Here is a 17,391-nt window from a genome sequence, read left to right on the forward strand (position 1 = left end):
CATGTTAGCCCGGATGGTCTTGATCTCCTGACCTCGTGATCCGCCCGCCTCGGTCTCCCAAAGTGCCTCGATGACAGATGTGAGCCGCCACACCTGGCCTTTTTTTTTTTTTTTTTTAGATGGAGTTTTGCTCTTGTTGCTGAGGTTGGAGTGCAGTGGCGCGATCTTGGCTCACTGCATCCTTCCACTCCCAGGTTCAGGTGATTCTCCCGCCTCAGCATCCCGAGTAGCTGGGATTACAGGCATGTGCCACCATGCCCGGCTAATTTTTTATTTTTTATTTTTTTAGTAGAGATGGGGTTTTGCCATGTTGACCAGGCTGGTCTTGAACTCCTGACCCCAGGTGATCGATTCGCCCTTTTCGGCTTCCCAAAGTGCTGGGATTATAGGTGTGAGCCACTGCGCCTGGCCTGCATTCGCTGTTGAAGATGCTGCTTCCAATTCTTGTGTTCAGGAGAAGGAAACACTGTCTCTGTATTTAGGAAGTAGCATTACAGGGAGTATAGTAAGAGACAAGAGACACAACACATCCAAGAAGGAAGACTTTCCAGGACAATAGTCATATTTTCTCCATATTTATATGAGTCTTGTTTGTTTAATCTTTTGTGCAAAGTTAGAGATGCTTTCACCTGAGAAAAAATATATTCCCCTTTCTGTCCCCGCTGGAAAAATGTTTTCTGTAAATGAAAATCTCATTTTTGTTATAATAATAGTATCTAAAAATTAAAGCATATATTACATTTGGGAAACAAGGAGATTGAGAAGAGAAGGAACTTTCTGCTATCCGAGGTATTTTTCTTTCTCACAGTCATTTTTGCTTCAATCACGTCCCCACAAAGACTGCATACCCTTTAATTCATTCATTCATTACATATTTACTGAGTTCCTACCATGTGCCACCTCTGTTCTTGCGTCTAGGGATTCAGTGTTGGAAAAAAAAAAAAACAGAGCAAAAGGTTCCTGCTTTCACAGAACATAAATTTGAGTAGGGATGTCAGATTAAAGAAGCAAATAAATAGCATGTAAATCATTTAAAAGTGCTAAGAGGAAAAATAAACATGAAAAGTTGATATGACATCTATAGGGATGTTGAAATTTTATATAGAATGATCAAAAAGGCCTCACTGAGAAAGTCATATTTGAGGAAAGATCTGAAAGAAGTAGGAGAACTAGCAGTGTTGATACACGAGGGAAGTGTGTACTTGACAGAGAGATATGAATTTTGAGGCAAAAATGTGTTTGGTGTGTTTTAGGAACAGCAGCTATGCCTGTGACACAGGAGCAGGGAGAAGGAGAGAAGTAAAGTAGGAGACAGAATGAGATAAGAAAGTGAACAGGCACTATATCATGTAGAACTGTGTAGTTCATTGTAAGACAAGGCTTTTGCTTGGAGTGAGATAAGAGCCAGTAGAGAGTTTTGAGCAGAGAAGGAGGCATGATCTGACTTAAACAGGGTCACTCTTATTGCTGCATGGACAATGGATTGCAAGGTGGCAAGGGCAGATGTACTGATACCACCAAAGAAAGTATTGCAGAAATCCCGGCAAGGGACGATAAAAATAGGGGCGGTGAAAGGGATTGAATTCTAGGTCTGTTTCAGAGGTAGAGGCAACAGGATTTGCTGACTAACTAGATTTGGAATGTGAAAGAGAGAGAAGTCAACAATAATCCTGTATAGAATTAAATACTGAGCCGAGCGCGGTGGCTCACGCCTGTAATCCCAGCACTTTGGGAGGCCGAGGTGGGCGGATCACGAGGTCAGGAGATCGAGACCATTCTGGCTAACACAGTGAAACCCTGTCTCTACTAAAAATACAAAAAATTAGCCAGGCGTGGTGGCAGGCGCCTGTAGTCCCAGCTACTCGGGAAGCTGAGGCAGGAGAAAGGCGTGAACCCGGGAGGCGGAGCTTGTAGTGAGCCCAGATGGCGCCACTGCACTCCAGCCCAGGCAACAGAGTGAGACTCCGTCTCAAAAAAAAAAAAAAAAGAAAAAAAAAAAAGAATTACTGTTGATATTTCAGTATTTAACCTTCCAGTTTTTTATATACATGTTCATAATTTTATATATTTTTAATTAAAATTGAAGTCATCCTCTACCTACTACTTGTAACCAGTTCATTTTGTAACATGTTACTTTCCTGTATTATTAAAAAAGAATAAGGCCAGCCCAGATGGCTCACACCTGTAATCCCAGCACTTTGGGAGGCTAAGGTGGGCAGATCACCTGAGGCCAGGGGTGTGAGACCAGCCTGGCCAATTTGGTGAAATCCCATCTCTACCAAAAAATACAAAAATTAGCCAGGCGTGGTGGCGGGTGCCTGTAATCCCAGCTACTCGGAGGCTGAGGCAGGAGAATCACTTGGATCTGGGAAACAGAGGTTGCAGTGAGCCAAGATCACACCACTGCACTCCAGCCTGGGTGACAGAGCAAGACTCCGTCTCAAAAAAAAAAAAAAAAAAGAGGGTAATAATCCTATAACTCAAATAATGGAACTGGCATTAACAGTGAAGAAGACTGTAAGACAATCTGTTTTAACAGGAATGAGAAAGCTCAGTTTGGGCATGTCAACTTTGAGATGAAACACATGGAAATGTTGAGCCAGCAGTTGGGTATCTGGATCTAGAGTCAGAGGCAAGGTCTAGGCTGGAGATACAAATTTAGAAGTCATCAGCATATAGATGGATTCAAATCTAACAGCTGAATGAGATCACCTAAGGAGAGTACAGACTGAGCCCTGGAGTGCATTTAGAGGTTGGGAAGAGGAGGAAGTATCAGCAAAAGAGACTTAGAAGGAATTGCTAGAATGATAGGAGGAAAAGTAGTCCATCACAATGATCTGGAAGCTCCAAAGAAGAAAGTTTTCAAGGACGAAAAAGTAACTCTTAACACTTTTGTACTATGCATAACATTTCCCCTCATTTGTTTCCTGACTAGTGGTGACCCCTCCTCTTCAGCTAGGAAAATGGCAGTGTTCAGAAAGTTAAAACTTCTTCTTTGGAAGAATTTCATCTTAAAGATGGGTATGGTTATCTGTGGGAAGATATAAGTCCTTGGGAAGGATTGAATGTTTCAGTTAAATTGATTCATAATAACAGGTTAAAGAACAATTAAGAACTTTACATGGACAGGGGCCCTTTTCTGCAAATGAGTCATGTCGTTATTAAAGATGACATCATTGTTACTGATTTCGGGCCATTGGTGTTACAGAAAGGTTAAAAGGAGATGTTTCAAGCTAATTCTTATTCTGTGTTTTTCTTTTTCATGTGTGGGGCAGGGAGACTGGAAGAAATTAAAGTGTTCTAAATGGAAGAGCATTCACCACATGTGTTCTGTTTGGGGTTAACATTTAGCTTTTGTTTTTATTTTAGAAACAGAAGACTCTGGTAGCAATCCTTGAAATCTTGATGCCATTGCTATTTTCTGCAATTGTATTTTATCTTCGTTGTAATAGTGCTCCACTAAAAAGACCTGCCACTAGCTACCATGCAATTGATATCAGTTCATTGCCAGACTGTTTCTACAATTTTCCTTGGAAAAATAGATTTCAGCTAGTTTATATCCCTTCTAAAAGTGAAATTTTGAAGGCTGTCACCGAAATGGTGGAACAGACCTTTGATGTTGAGTTTGAAGGTTAGACATAAAGATGGGTAAGGATTGGGAGGACATTTTTATAAAGTGTAGTCTGAAGTTTTTCCCTGAGAGTTCTTACCATAGTGATTCTAAATCTAGTGTCTCCAAATTCTAAAGAGCCTATGAGGTGGTAGTTGGGGGGAAGCTGTCCTTGAGATATTTTTATTATTTCAAACAATATATGGAGTTGTGTCTATATATGTCAGAAGGCTTCAAGGCTAATTAAAATGTTAAATGCTAAGTATTTGTTTTTAACTCACTATCATGACACCTGTTATCTCATATTAATCCAAAGGTCTGATTGGCAATTATATGTCTCATAAAAAATGGAAGGCATTCAGAGGGTCAGAGGGTCTGAAATCACTTCTAACTTTTTAACTGGTCTCTGCTTCTCCTCTTGTCCCATTCTAATCCAGTCTCCATGTGGAGGCAGAAAGATCTTCAGAAGCTCAATAGGATCCGGCTAGTCTCCAGCTTAAACCTCTTAAGTAACTTCCCATTGCCCTGAGAGAAAACCAACTCTTCTCCAGGTTCTGACCCTGCTTTTTTCCCAGTCTTAATCCAGTTTGGTTCTTTATTGTGCTCCCACAGGCTGGTCATGTTGGTCTTTTACTTCCTAGAAAGCAGCTACATGAGGTTCTCTCCCGACAGGGCCTTTGCACCAGCTGTTCCTTCTGACAATGCTTTGCCCCAAGTCCTCCCTGTGCATGCTCCTTCTTAGTCTTCAGGTTTCAGCTGAACTGACACCTAGGAAGTCAGCTAAATCGGTTTTAGGTTTCTCACCTCTGCCTTATTCTCTGTCATTGAACCCTGTTTTATACTTTCTATCAAAAAGGGAATTTTAATAAATGTTTACATACATATTCACCTTCTTACTTTCTGTGTATTGTCTGCCTTTCTCCACTAGACTCCACCTCCATGAGGTCATAAGACCATGTCTGTTTTGTTCACCACTGTGCCTGTTGTAGTACCTAGCCATAGTAGGCGCTCAATAAATATTTATTGAATAAATTAATGCAGTTAGGTAGATAAAATTCTTCAAAATATGCAGTTTATAGGAGAAATTTTTCAAAATTACTGTAATTTCTCTACATGCTATTGTAAAAGTATTCTAATAATATATAGAACATAAAGTAATAGAGATTTTTCTCTTCAAACTTTAGTACCTTTAGTGCCACTCAGTGGCGATAGTTCTTTTTTTTTTTTTTTTTTTTGAGATGGAGTTTTGCTCTTGTTGCCCAGGCTGGAGTGCAATGGTAAGATCTCGGTTCACTGCAACCTCCATCTCCCGGGTTCAGGCAATTCTCCTGCCTCAGCCTCCTGAATAGCTGGGATTATAGGTACCCGCTGCCATGCCTGGGTAATTTTTTTTTTTTTTTTTTTTTGAGACGGAGTCTTACTCTGTCGCCCAGGCTGGAGTGCAGTGGTACGATCTCAGCTCACTGCAAGCTCCGCCTCCCGGGTTTATGCCCATTCTCTTGCCTCAGCCTCCCGAGTAGGTGGGACTACAGGCACCCTCCACAACACTCAGCTAAATTTTTTGTATTTTTAGTAGAGACAGGGTTTCACCGTGTTAGCCAGGATGGTCTCGATCTCCTGAGCTCGTGATCTGCCCGCCTCAGCCTCCCAAAGTGCTTGGATTACAGGCGTGAGCCACCGCCCCCACGCCACGCCCGGCTAATTTTTGTATTTTTGGTAGAGATGGGGTTTCAGCATATTGTCCAGGCTGGTCTCAAACTCCTGACTTCAGGTCATCTGCCCGCCTTGGCCTCCCACAGTTCTGGGATTACAGGCATGAGCCACCATGCCCAGCCTCAGTGGGGATAATTCTTTTAAAGGCTTTCAGTTCCAGGAGTTTGAGACCAGCCTGGGCAACATAGTGAAACCCTGTCTCTACAAAAAATAAAAAGTTAACCAGGTGTGGTAGTCGATGCCTGTAGTCCCAGCTACTTGGTATGCTGAGGTGGGAGGATCTCTTGAACCTACATGCAAGTTAGAGGTTACAGTGAGGTATGATTGTACCACTGTACTCCAGCTTGGGCAACAGAATGAGACCCTGTCTCTAAAAAAACAAAACAAAAAAAAAGGCCCTCAATGGTAAAATGTGGGGAATCACTGTTTTGAAAGTTGTTCTTCAGCCGAGAGCAGTAGCTCATGTCTGTAATCCCAGCACTTTGGGAGGCCGAGGTGGGTGGATCACTTGAGATCAAGAGTTTGTGACCAGCCTGGCCAACATGGTGAAATCCCATCTCTACTAAAAATACAAAAAAATTAGCCAGACGTGGTGGCACATGCCTGTAGTCCCAGCTACCTGGGAGGCTGAGGCAGGCGAGTGGCTTGAACCCAGGATGCGGAGGTTGCAGTGAGCTGAGATCATGCCATTGCACTTCAGCCTGGGCGACAGGGCAAGACTCCATCTCAAAAAAAAAATTGTGCTTCATGGTTGTCTGGTATCCTAGTTATTGCTGTCATTATTGATAATCTTATGGACTTCAGATATGGTATGAGTATGAGTTTCTATGTATTCTATGCATTCTAATTCAGTTACCTTATACATATGAGATTATGAAATTTCTTTCTTTCTTTCTTTCTTTCTTTCTTTCTTTCTTTCTTTCTTTCTTTCTTTCTTTCTTTCTTTCTTTTTTTTTTTTTTTTTTTGAGAAAGAATCTCGCTCTGTTGCCCAGGCTGTAGTGCAGTGGCACCCGTAATCCTAGCACTTTCGGAAGCTGAGGCAAGCGGATTGCCTGAGCTCAGGAGCTCAAGACCAGCCTGGGCAACATGGCAAAACCCTGTCTGTACTAAAAATACAAAAAATTAGCCAGGCGTGGTGGTGCCCACTTGTAATCCCAGCTACTTGAGAGGCTGAGCCATGAGAATCGCTTTAACTCCGGAAGCAGAGGTTACAGTTAGCCGAGATCAGGCAGAACAAGACTCCATTTCAAAAAAAAAAAGAGGCCGGGCACCGTGGCTCAAGCCTGTAATCTCAGCACTTTGGGAGACCGAGACGGGCGGATCATGAGGTCAGGAGATCGAGACCATCCTGGCTAACGGTGAAACCCCGTCTCTACTAAAAAATACAAAAAACTAGCCGGGCAAGGTGGCAGGCGCCTGTAGTCCCAGCTACTCGGGAGGCTGAGGCAGGAGAATGGTGTAAACCCGGGAGGCAGAGCTTGCAGTGAGCTGAGATCCGGCCACTGCACTCCAGCCTGGGCGACAGAGGGAGACTCCGTCTCAAAAAAAAAAAGAAAAAGAAAAAGAAAAAAAAAGTCTAGATGAAGGAAAGAACCCAAAGAGATCAGTGGAGGCCCTAAACTGCTTTTGATCAAACATTCATCATACTAGGGGAAATTCAATGCTTGTTTTCATAGACTTGTAAGGCACAGAGGGAAAGAAGAAAAAGTTAAGGCCCATTCAAGGTGGGGTGTATATCTTGAGACTGTCTCGCCTGAAATCTGGGAACCCAAATGCCTACATCGTACTGGTGGTACTTAATGTAAGGTCGTGCTGGATGTAAACATGCCCCCGACTGCCTGAATGTTGCCTTGGAACTAAGCACAGCAGGGAGGGTCCTAGCCCTGAGATTTGTAGCTCAAATTCACGTCACTTGGTTGCCAGAAAAAAGAAAGGTAGGTAGGAAGGAAGGAAGGAAGAAGGAGGGAAGGGAGGGAGGGAAGAAGAAAGGAAGGAAGAAGGGAAGGCAAGGGAGGGGGGAAGGGTGGGGGAAGGAGGGGAAGGGGAAGGGAAGGGAAGAAAGAATGAAGGAAGAAAGAAGGAAGAAGGGGAGGGAGGGAAGGAGGAAGGAAGGAAGGAAGGGCAGAGGGAAGGCAAGAAAGGAAAAAAGCAAAGAAAGAAAAAAATCCCTCAAACTGTGAAGTGGGACAGTGGGACTCACATTGACAGGTGCAAATACATTTTTTCCCTGGAGGAATGTACCTTCATTCTGTATATCAAGACTCACCACAAGACTATCAAGGTCAGTGAACAAACATACTAGGAAACAGGACACCAAGAATGATTATCAGTATAACAACAGACAGCAAAAACAGACCTGGAAAGATTCCAGATAATAGAATTATTAGTCTCGTGTTATAAAATCACTATGTTTAGCTAGTTTGAAGAAATAAAAGACAACATAAAAGGATTTATAGGTAGCATGTCATTATAAAGAGTCACCTAGGCCGGGCGCAGTGGCTCACGCCTGTAATCCCAGCACTTTGGGAGGCCGAGGCGGGCGGATCACAAGGTCAGGAGATCGAGACTATCCTGGCTAACACGGTGAAACCCCGTCTCTACTAAAAATACAAAAAATTAGCCGGGCGCGGTGGCGGGCACCTGTAGTCCCAGCTACTCAGGAGGCTGAGGCAGGAGAATGGCAAGACCCTAGGAGGCGGAGCTTGCAGTGAGCCGAGATCACGCCACTGCACTCCAGCCAGGGGGACGGAGCGAGACTCCGTCTCAAAAAAAAAAAAAAAAAAAAAGAGTCACCTAGCAGATTTGGGGGGAAAAAAGGAACTAGAACTTCTAGAAATGAAAAATAAAATCATCAACATGTAAAATGCAGGCTAGAAACAAGCCTTGAAAGGATGAAACTGAACTTAAACTTCCTACAAGAACAAAACTCATTCTTTAATGAAAAACCACAAGGCTTGATCCAGGTCTCAAATCATGTGATCAGCCCTTACATTCTCTCTTCCTTCTTAGCATTACTTTCTTGATGCCCCAAGATAGTTGCCAGCAGTTCTTGGGACTATAAACTTCCCAGTTAAAGTTATGACTTGAAATAACGAGAGTCATTTCCCTTAACTTACCTCCCTTATTTTCTGTCTTGTGTATTTGCAGAACGAATGCTTGAGTGAATGCAGCAGTCAGCTGTCAATCTTAAGTCTCCTTAGGTAGAGAGCGGGCAACTGCGCAGCCTTTGACTTCACACCAGCCATTCACTGATGGGATTTTTCTCTCTGTAGTTTTAGGCTATTCTTCAGTGCCTTTGTTTGAACATTATATAATTGATGATCCCAAAGCTTTCTATATATTGGAATTGTTTTTGACCATAGCATCAATAACAGCAATGGATCTTTGCCACTTGCGGTAAGAGCATCCTTTCTCTAACAATTGTACTGTGCTACCGAGACTTGAGCATGTGTTCCTTCTGTAGTCTTGTTGGCTGACCTGACCCCTGCTTTCCTCTGTGGCAGCTTTGTCATCTTATTTCCAGAGGACATAAGCAAGGGCTCCTGTGTTTCATGTCTTACAACCTAGACTGTGAGGTCCCTTCCAGTTTTCAAATTCTTTAGAAGACTTGTTCTGAACAAGTCTTTATCCTGAGAATACAAGATGGCATATATTAAACTGCCTGATGACAGACGCAGACTACAACACCAGGCTCCACAGACTTGAGTCCCAGCCTTGCAACTCACTTGGGAAAACATTTCTGGGCCTCAGTGTCCTTATTGTTGTGAGGGCTAAAAGAGTTTTATGCCTATAAAGTGTTTAGAACAAAGCCTGGAACAAAAGAACTTTCCAGAAGAATTAGTTATTGTCATTACTAATAATCTTATGGACTTCAGATGTGGTATGAGTGTGAGTTTGTTTAAGGAAAAGTTCATGTTGTAAACATGGGAATATTTGATTTATGTTCTGGGATGGGAGAACCACTCATGTATAGCTTTTGTGTTGTACAGTGTATCTGATGATTAATTGTTGGAAGTTGCGTGGGCTATTGGTAGATGGAAAGAGACAAGTTAATAAAATAACCAACAATGTTTTTTAAGCATTTATCAATGCTAGGCAACACAGATACTATCTGGCTCAATCCTACTGTAGCCTATGAGGTAGATGTTGTTAATATCCCCATTTTACTCATGAGGAAACTCAGGAATGAAGTCTACATAACTTGTCCAAGGTGACGAGGCTATTCAATAGGAGATTTGGGGTTAGAATCTGGGTGGTCTGGCTCCAGAGCTCTTGCTCTGAACTGTTCTGCAGCACACCATTCCTGAAGGGGGCTCAGTAGCAGCTGTGTGTTTCCCAGGGTTGCAGCTGGGAGAATTTCTAGAGTCCACAGGGAAGACCACTGTTGGAGCATGCTCCCCCAGGGGACACCTGCCAGTGTGGGCACCCTTCCTCTTGTTACAGCTGACATCAAACACAGATTTGCTGTCCTGTGCCTTTGCTGAGTTTCAGGATTTCATAACCGAATTTGTTTTCTCTTTGTTCTTCATAGGTTAATTATAAATTGCGCTTCAGTTACTTTCAGAAGAATTTTATACTGGGGAAGAATATATTTTTTCAAGATGACAAAGAAGGCTGGTGCACATCCTTTCTTTACCCTCTGAATCCATGCCAAGAACTCTGGGAATTTCCATTTGCTGATGGGGGAAGTCCTGGTGAGAAAGCCCCGAAGCCTGTTCATGTTAAGAGCATGGCTGTGGCTGGACGTGGTGGCTCACACCTGTAATCCCAGCACTTTAGGAGGCTGAGGCAGGTGGATTACCTGAGGCTGGGAGTTCGAGACCAGCCTTACCAACTGGTCTTACCAACAGCCTTACCAAGATGGAGAAACTCCGTCTCTACTAAAAATACAAAATTAGCTGGGCGTCGTGGCTCATGCCTGTAATCCTAGCTACTCAGGAGACTGAGGCAGGAGAATTGCATGAACCTGGGAGGCGGAGGTTGCGGTGCGCTGAGACTGGGCCATTGCACTCCAGCCTGGACAACAAGAGTGAAACTCCGTCTCAAAAACAAAAACAAAAACAAAACAAAACAAAGCAAAAAAAAAGCATGGCCACTTTTGTTGTTTTGCTTGTTTTGCTGCCAGCACATAAACTAACATTTCAGAAGAGGTTGAAGGAGTTACATTTAGAAATGTGGCATTCAGTAAAATGCTTACGTTCTAGAGTAAGTAAAAACAGTAGTTATGAATTTGATTGTAACAATATTGAATTGTTTGCAGGAAGGATGGAAACATTTTACTGGAACAAGGAGTGCAGGCACCAGTGGGTGGCCAATTTGGCAGCTACATTTGTCATCATGGAGGAAACATGATCTGTGCTTTATGCACGTTAAGATTTTCTTGGCCTCCCTTTTCCACCTGCAAGTACGACTCCTATTCTGTCTATTTTATTTTATTTTATTTTATTTTATTTTATTTTTTTATTTTATTTTTTATTTTGGGACGGAGTTTCATTCTTGTTGTCCAGGCTGGAGTGCAATGGCACGATCTTGGCTCACTGCAACCTCCATCTCCCAGGTTCAAGTGATTATCCTGCTTCAGCCTCCTGAGTAGCTGGGAGTACAGGTGCCCACCACTACACCTGGCTAATTTTTTGTGTTTTTAGTAGAGATAGGGTTTCACCATGTTGGCCAGGCTGGTCTCAAACTCCTGACCTCAGATGATCTGCCCACCTTGGCTTCCCAAAATGCTGGGATTACAGGCATGAGCCACCACTCCTGGCCCTATTGTATCTTTTTAAACACATGTCCTGTTCAACACACATGCCACATTGTGTAATCTATGTCTAACATGCCTCCATTGTGATCTCCATTGACCGTGTCCTTTTCATTTCATCCATCTCATTTAATTTAATGAAGAGGAAACAGAAGATAATCATCCACACTATAGCGACTCCCTGCATGCCTGTGCAGCTCCTAAGAGTGGTGGTGCATGCCTGTAATCCCAGCTACTCAGGAGGCTGAGGCAGGAGAATCGCTTGAAACCAGGAGACGGAGGTTGCAGTGAGCTGAGATTGTACCATTGCACTCCAGCCTGGGCTACAAAAGCGAGACTCCATCTCAAAGAAAAAAACTCGTATCAAGTACAAGAAATAAGCAGAAGACTAGAAATAAAAGACAAATACCAATGAGGTCAGAAGCACAATAAATCAGGACCAGAGGGGAAACAAATACAAAGGAAAAGTGCCAAGTCTTGGGGTGTATATACTATACAACCTAACATTTATGATCAGTTGATTTTCAATAGCGGGGCCAAGACAATTCAATGAGGAATGAACAGTCTTTTCAACAACTGATGCTGGAATAACTGGATATTCACATTCAAAAGAATGAACATGACCAGGTGCAGTGGCTCACACCTGTGATCCCAACACTATGTTAGGCTGAGGCAGAAGGATTGCTTGAGTCCAGGAGTTTGAGACCAGCCTAGCCAATATGGTGAAACTCCCATCTCTACTAAAAATAAAAATGTAGCTGGGCATGGTGGCGAGTACCTGTAATCCCAGCTACTCAGGAGGCTGAGGCAGGAAAATCGCTTGAACCCAGAGGCAGAGGTTGCAGTGAGCTGAGATTGCCTCCCATTGCACTCTCGCCTGGGCAACAAGAGTGACATTCCATCTCAAAAAAAAAAAAAAAAAAAAAAAAGCCAGGCATGGTGGCCTAAGCCTGTCATCCCAGCTACTCTGGAGGTTGAGGCGGGAAAATCAGTTGAAGCCAGGAGGTCGAGGCTACAGTGAGCCATGATCTGCACTCCAGCCTGGGCAACAGAATGAGACCCTGTCTCAAAAAAAAAAAAAAAAAAAAAAAAGAACATGGAGACCTATATCACATCATACACAAAAATTAACTCATGATAAAAACAAACCAGGACATAAAGGAACTTCGTCAACCTGATAAAGGAGCATTTATGAAAACCCCACAGTTAGCATTATATTCAATGCTGAAACACTGAAAGTCTTCCCCCTATGATCAGTTATAAGGATGCCTATTTTCTTTTTTTCTTTCTTTTTTTTTTTTTTGAGGCAGAGTCTCGCTCTGTCACCCAGGCTGGAGTGCAGTGGCCCGATCTCAGCTCGCTGCAAGCTCCGCCTCCCGGGTTTATGCCATTCTCCTGCCTCAGCCTCCCAAGTAGCTGGGACTACAGGCGCTCGCCACCGCGCCCGGCTAGTTTTTTGTATTTTTTAGTAGAGATGGGGTTTCACCAGGTTAGCCAGGATGGTCTCGATCTCCTGACCTCGTGATCCACCCGTCTCGGCCTCCCAAAGTGCTGGGATTACAGGCTTGAGCCACCGCGCCCGGCCAAGGATGCCTATTTTCACCACTTCAACAGTGTACTGGAAGTTCTAGCCAGAGAAATTAGGAAATAAAAAATAAAATGCATCCAATTGGAGAGGAAGAATTAAAACTGTCTCTATTCAAAGATGATATGATCTTATATAGAGAAATCCTGAAGAATCTACACAAAAAAGCTACTAGGGTAATAAATGAATTCAGCCAATTTTCAAAAATCAGTTGTGTCTCTATAGCAATGAACATTCTGAACAGGAAATTAAGAAAACAATTCCACTTAGAATAGCATCCAAAATAAGATACCTAGGAATAAATTTAACCAAAGAAGTAGAAGACTTTTACAGTGAAAACTATGAAATAACACTGAAAGATAAACTTTATCGAAAACCATGCCATTCTCATGGAGTGGAAGGCTTAATATTCTTAAGATGGCAATATTCCCCAAATTGATACAGATTCAATGCAATCTCTAATAAAATTCGAGGCCGGGCATGGTGGCTGACACCTGTAATCCCAGCACTTTGGGAGGCCAAAGCGGGCGGATCATGGTCAACAGATCAAGACCATCCTGGCCAACAAGGTGAAACCCTGTCTCTACTAAAAATACAAAAGTAGCTGGGCATGGTGGCGCATGCCAGTTGTCCCAGCTACTTGGGAGGCTGAGGCAGGAGAATCACTTGAACCTGGCAGGCGGAGGTTGCAGTGAGCAGCAATCATACCACTGCACTCCAGCCTGGTGACAGAGCAAGACTCCATCTCAAAAAAAAAAAAAAAAAAAAAAAATTCCAGAGGCCCTTTATTTTTTCCAGCAATACACAAGTCAATCCTAAAATTCATATGGAATTGCGAGGGTCCTCAAAAACCAAAACAATTTTTTTTTTTTTTTTTTGAGATGGAGTCTCGCTCTGCCGCCCAGGCTGGAGTGCAGTGGCGCGATCTCAGCTCACTGCAAGCTCCGCCTCCCAGGTTCACGCCATTCTCCTGCCTCAGCCTCCCGAGTAGCTGGGACTACAGGCGCCCACCACCGCGCCCAGCTAATTTTTTGTATTTTTAGTAGAGACGGGGTTTCACTGTGGTCTCGATCTCCTGACCTTGTGATCTACCCGCCTCAGCCTCCCAAAGTGCTGGGATTACAGGCATGAGCCACCGCACCCGGCCCAAAACAATATTTTAAAAGAAGAACAAAATTGGAAGACTTATATTTTACTACAAAGCTACAGGGATCAAAACATAATTTTTTTTTTTCATTTTGAGATGGAGTCTCGTCACCCAGGCTGGAGTGCAGTGGCATGATCTCTGCTCACTGCAACCTCTGCCTTCTGGGTTCAAGCAATTCTTGTGCCTCAGCTTCCCGAGTTGCTGGGATTGTAAGTGTGTGCCACCATGCCTGGCTAATTTTTGTATTTTTAATAGAGACAGGGTTTCACCATGTTAGCCAGGCTGGTCTTGAACCACTGCCTCAGCCTCCCAAAGTGCTAGGATTACAGGCACGAGCCACTGCGCCTGTCCAAAACAGAATGGTTTTGACATAAGGACAGACATGTAGACCAATGGAATAGAATTAAGAGTCCAGAAGTAAACCTATACATCTATGGCCAATTGATTTTTGGTTTCCTTCTCTCTCTTCACTCAGGCTAAAGTGTAGTGGCACAGTAACAGCTCACTGCAGCCTCTACTTCCCAGGCTCAAGCAGTCCTCCCACCTTAGCTTCTTCAGTAGCTAGGACCATAAGCGCATGCCACCATGCCTGACTGATTATTTTTAATCTTTTTCTTTTTTCTATTTATTTATTTATTTAGAGACGGAGTTTTCCTTTTTTGCCCAGGCTGGAGTGAAGTGGCTCGATCTTTGCTCACTGCAACCTCCGCCCCCCCTGGTTCAAGCGATTCTCCTGCCTCAGTCACCTTAGTAGCTGGGATTACAGGCCTCTGCCACCACACCTGGCCAATTTTTGTATTTTTAGTAGAGATGGGGTTTCACCATGTTGGCCAGGCTGGTCCCAAACTCTTGACCTCAGGTGATCCACCTGCCTCAGCTTCCCAAAGTGTTAGGATTACAGGCGTAAGCCACTGCACCCAGCCTTTTTTATCTTTTTCTAGAGATAGGGTCTCTCTATGTTACCCAGGCTGGTCTCAAACTCCTCAGCTCAAGCACTCCTCCCACCTTGAGCTCCCAAAGTGCTAGGATTACAATTATGAGTCAGAATACAGGCATGTGCCACACCTGGCACAACTGACTTTTGACAAGGGTGCCATGACCATTCTATGAGGGTAAGAATAGTCTCTTCAAAGGCTGAGCGCAGTGGCTCAAGCCTGTAATCCCACCACTTTGGGAGGCCGAGACGGGCAGATCACGAGGTCAGAATATCGAGACCATCCTGGCTAACATGGTGAAACCCCGTCTCTACTAAAAAATACAAAAAACTAGCCAGGCGAGGTGGTAGGCGTCTGTAGTCCCAGCTACACGGGAGGCTGAGGCAGAAGAATGACGTAAACCCGGGAGGCAGAGCTTGCAGTGAGCTGAGATCCAGCCACTGCACTCAAGCCTGGGTGACAGAGCAAGACCCCGTCTCAAAAAAAAAAAAAAAAAAAAAAAAAAAAGAATAGTCTCTTCAACAGCTGGTGCTGGGAAACTTGGATAACGATTCATTAAAAAATGAAATTGGGCCGGGCGCGATGGCTCACGCCTATAATCCCAGCACTTTGGGAGGTTGAGGCAGGTAGATCACCTGAGGTCAGGAGTTCGAGACCAGCCTGGCCAATGTGGAGAAACCCCATCTCTACTAAAAATACAAAAAAATTTAGCCAAGCATGGTGTGGGCACCTGTAATCCCAGCTACTCGGGAAGCTGAGGCACAATAATCGCTTGAACCCAGGAGGCTGGGGTTGCAGTGGACTGAGATTGTGCCACTGCACTCCAGCCTGGGCAACAGTGTGAGATTCTGTCTCTAAAAAGAAACAAAGAATGAAGTTGAACTTTTACTTCACTCCATGTAGCTCAAGGTAAAGAAACAGGGGTAAACTTCATGACCTTATATTTGGCCATAAATTCTTAGATTTAACATTAAAAACAGGAGCAATAAAAGAAAAAAAATACATAAATTGGACTTCATCAAAATTTAAAACTTTTGTGCATCAAAGGACATCATCAAGAAAGGAAAAGACGGCTGGGCACAGTGGCTCACACCTGTAATCCCAGCACTTTGGGAGGCTGAGGTGGGCGGATCATGACGTCAGGAGATCAAGACCATCCTGGCTAACATGGTGAAACCCCGTCTCTACTAAAAATACAAAAAAAAATTAGCTGAACATGGTAGCGGGTGCCTGTAGTCCCAGCTACTAGGGAGGCTGAGGCAGGAGAATGACATGAACCTGGGAGGCAGAGCTTGCAGTGAGCCGAGATTTTGAGGTGGGAGGATCACTTGAGCCCGGGATGTGGAGGCTGCAGTGAGCTGTGATTGCACCACTGTATCCTAGCCTGGGTAACACAGACCCTGTCTCACATACATACATACATACATACATACAAAAATAAAAGTGGACAAATTAGCCAGGCACGGTGGTGCACACCTTATAGTTCTAGCTACTTGAGAGGTTGAGGCAGGAGGATTGCTTGAGCCCAGGAATTTGAATCCAGCTTGGGCAACATAGTGAGACCCCCATCTCTAAAAAAAATAATAAAAACAAAAATTTTTTTTAAAAGGGCAGATGACTTGAATAGACATTTCGCCGAAGATTTAAAAATGGCCCCCCCTCCAAGAAAAGAAAGAAGAAGGGTATTCACCACCATTGGTCATGAAAGAAATGCAAAACAAGGTCGGGTGCAGTGGCTCACGCCTGTAATCCCAGCACTTTGGGAGGCTGAGACGGGCAGATAACCTGAGACCAGGCTGACTAACATGGTGAAACCCCATCTCTACTAAAAATACAAAAATTAGCCAGGTGTGGTGGTGGGCACCTGTAATCCCAGCTACTCAGAAGGCTGAGGCAGGAGAATCACTTGAACCTTGGAAGCAGAGGTTTTAGTGAGCCAAGATCGCACCACTGCACTCTAGCCTGGGCGACAGAGCAAGACTCCGTCTCAAAAAAAAAAAAAAAAAAAAAAAAAGGCCGGGCGCGGTGGCTCAAGCCTGTAATCCCAGCACTTTGGGAGGCCGAGACGGGCGGATCACGAGGTCAGGAGATCGAGACCATCCTGGCTAACATGGTGAAACCCCGTCTCTACTAAAAATACAAAAAAATAAGCCGGGCGAGGTGGCGGGCGCCTGTAGTCCCAGCTGCTCGGGAGGCTGAGGCAGGAGAATTGCGCGAACCCGGGAGGCGGAGCTTGCAGTGAGCTGAGATCCGGCCACTGCACTCCAGCCTGGGTGACAGAGCGAGACTCCGTCTCAAAAAAAAAAAAAAAAAAAAAAAAAAAAAAAAAAAAATGGCCCCCCCTCCAAGAAAAGAAAGAAGAAGGGTATTCACCACCATTGGTCATGAAAGAAATGCAAAACAAGGTCGGGTGCAGTGGCTCACGCCTGTAATCCCAGCACTTTGGGAGGCTGAGACGGGCAGATAACCTGAGACCAGGCTGACTAACATGGTGAAACCCCATCTCTACTAAAAATACAAAAATTAGCCAGGTGTGGTGGTGGGCACCTGTAATCCCAGCTACTCAGAAGGCTGAGGCAGGAGAATCACTTGAACCTTGGAAGCAGAGGTTTTAGTGAGCCAAGATCGCACCACTGCACTCTAGC

General features: G+C 44.1%; 1 protein-coding gene across 3 annotated transcripts in view; it reads left to right on the forward strand.

Annotated features, from left to right (window-relative positions):
* LOC103226794 (phospholipid-transporting ATPase ABCA3-like) overlaps positions 1-17,391 on the forward strand; it is a 58,369-nt gene that overhangs the window by 11,199 nt on the left and 29,779 nt on the right. For all 3 annotated transcript variants that reach the window (XM_073015044.1, XM_073015045.1, XM_073015046.1), the window contains exons 2-3: positions 8,597-8,720; positions 9,856-10,018. In XM_073015044.1, the coding sequence (XP_072871145.1) occupies positions 10,004-10,018 (15 nt within the window). In that variant the 5' untranslated portion in view covers positions 8,597-8,720; positions 9,856-10,003. The remainder of the gene's footprint in view (positions 1-8,596; positions 8,721-9,855; positions 10,019-17,391) is intronic.

This window comes from Chlorocebus sabaeus, chromosome 5, assembly GCF_047675955.1.
Source record: "Chlorocebus sabaeus isolate Y175 chromosome 5, mChlSab1.0.hap1, whole genome shotgun sequence".
In the NCBI taxonomy this organism is placed as follows: Eukaryota; Metazoa; Chordata; class Mammalia; order Primates; family Cercopithecidae; genus Chlorocebus; species Chlorocebus sabaeus.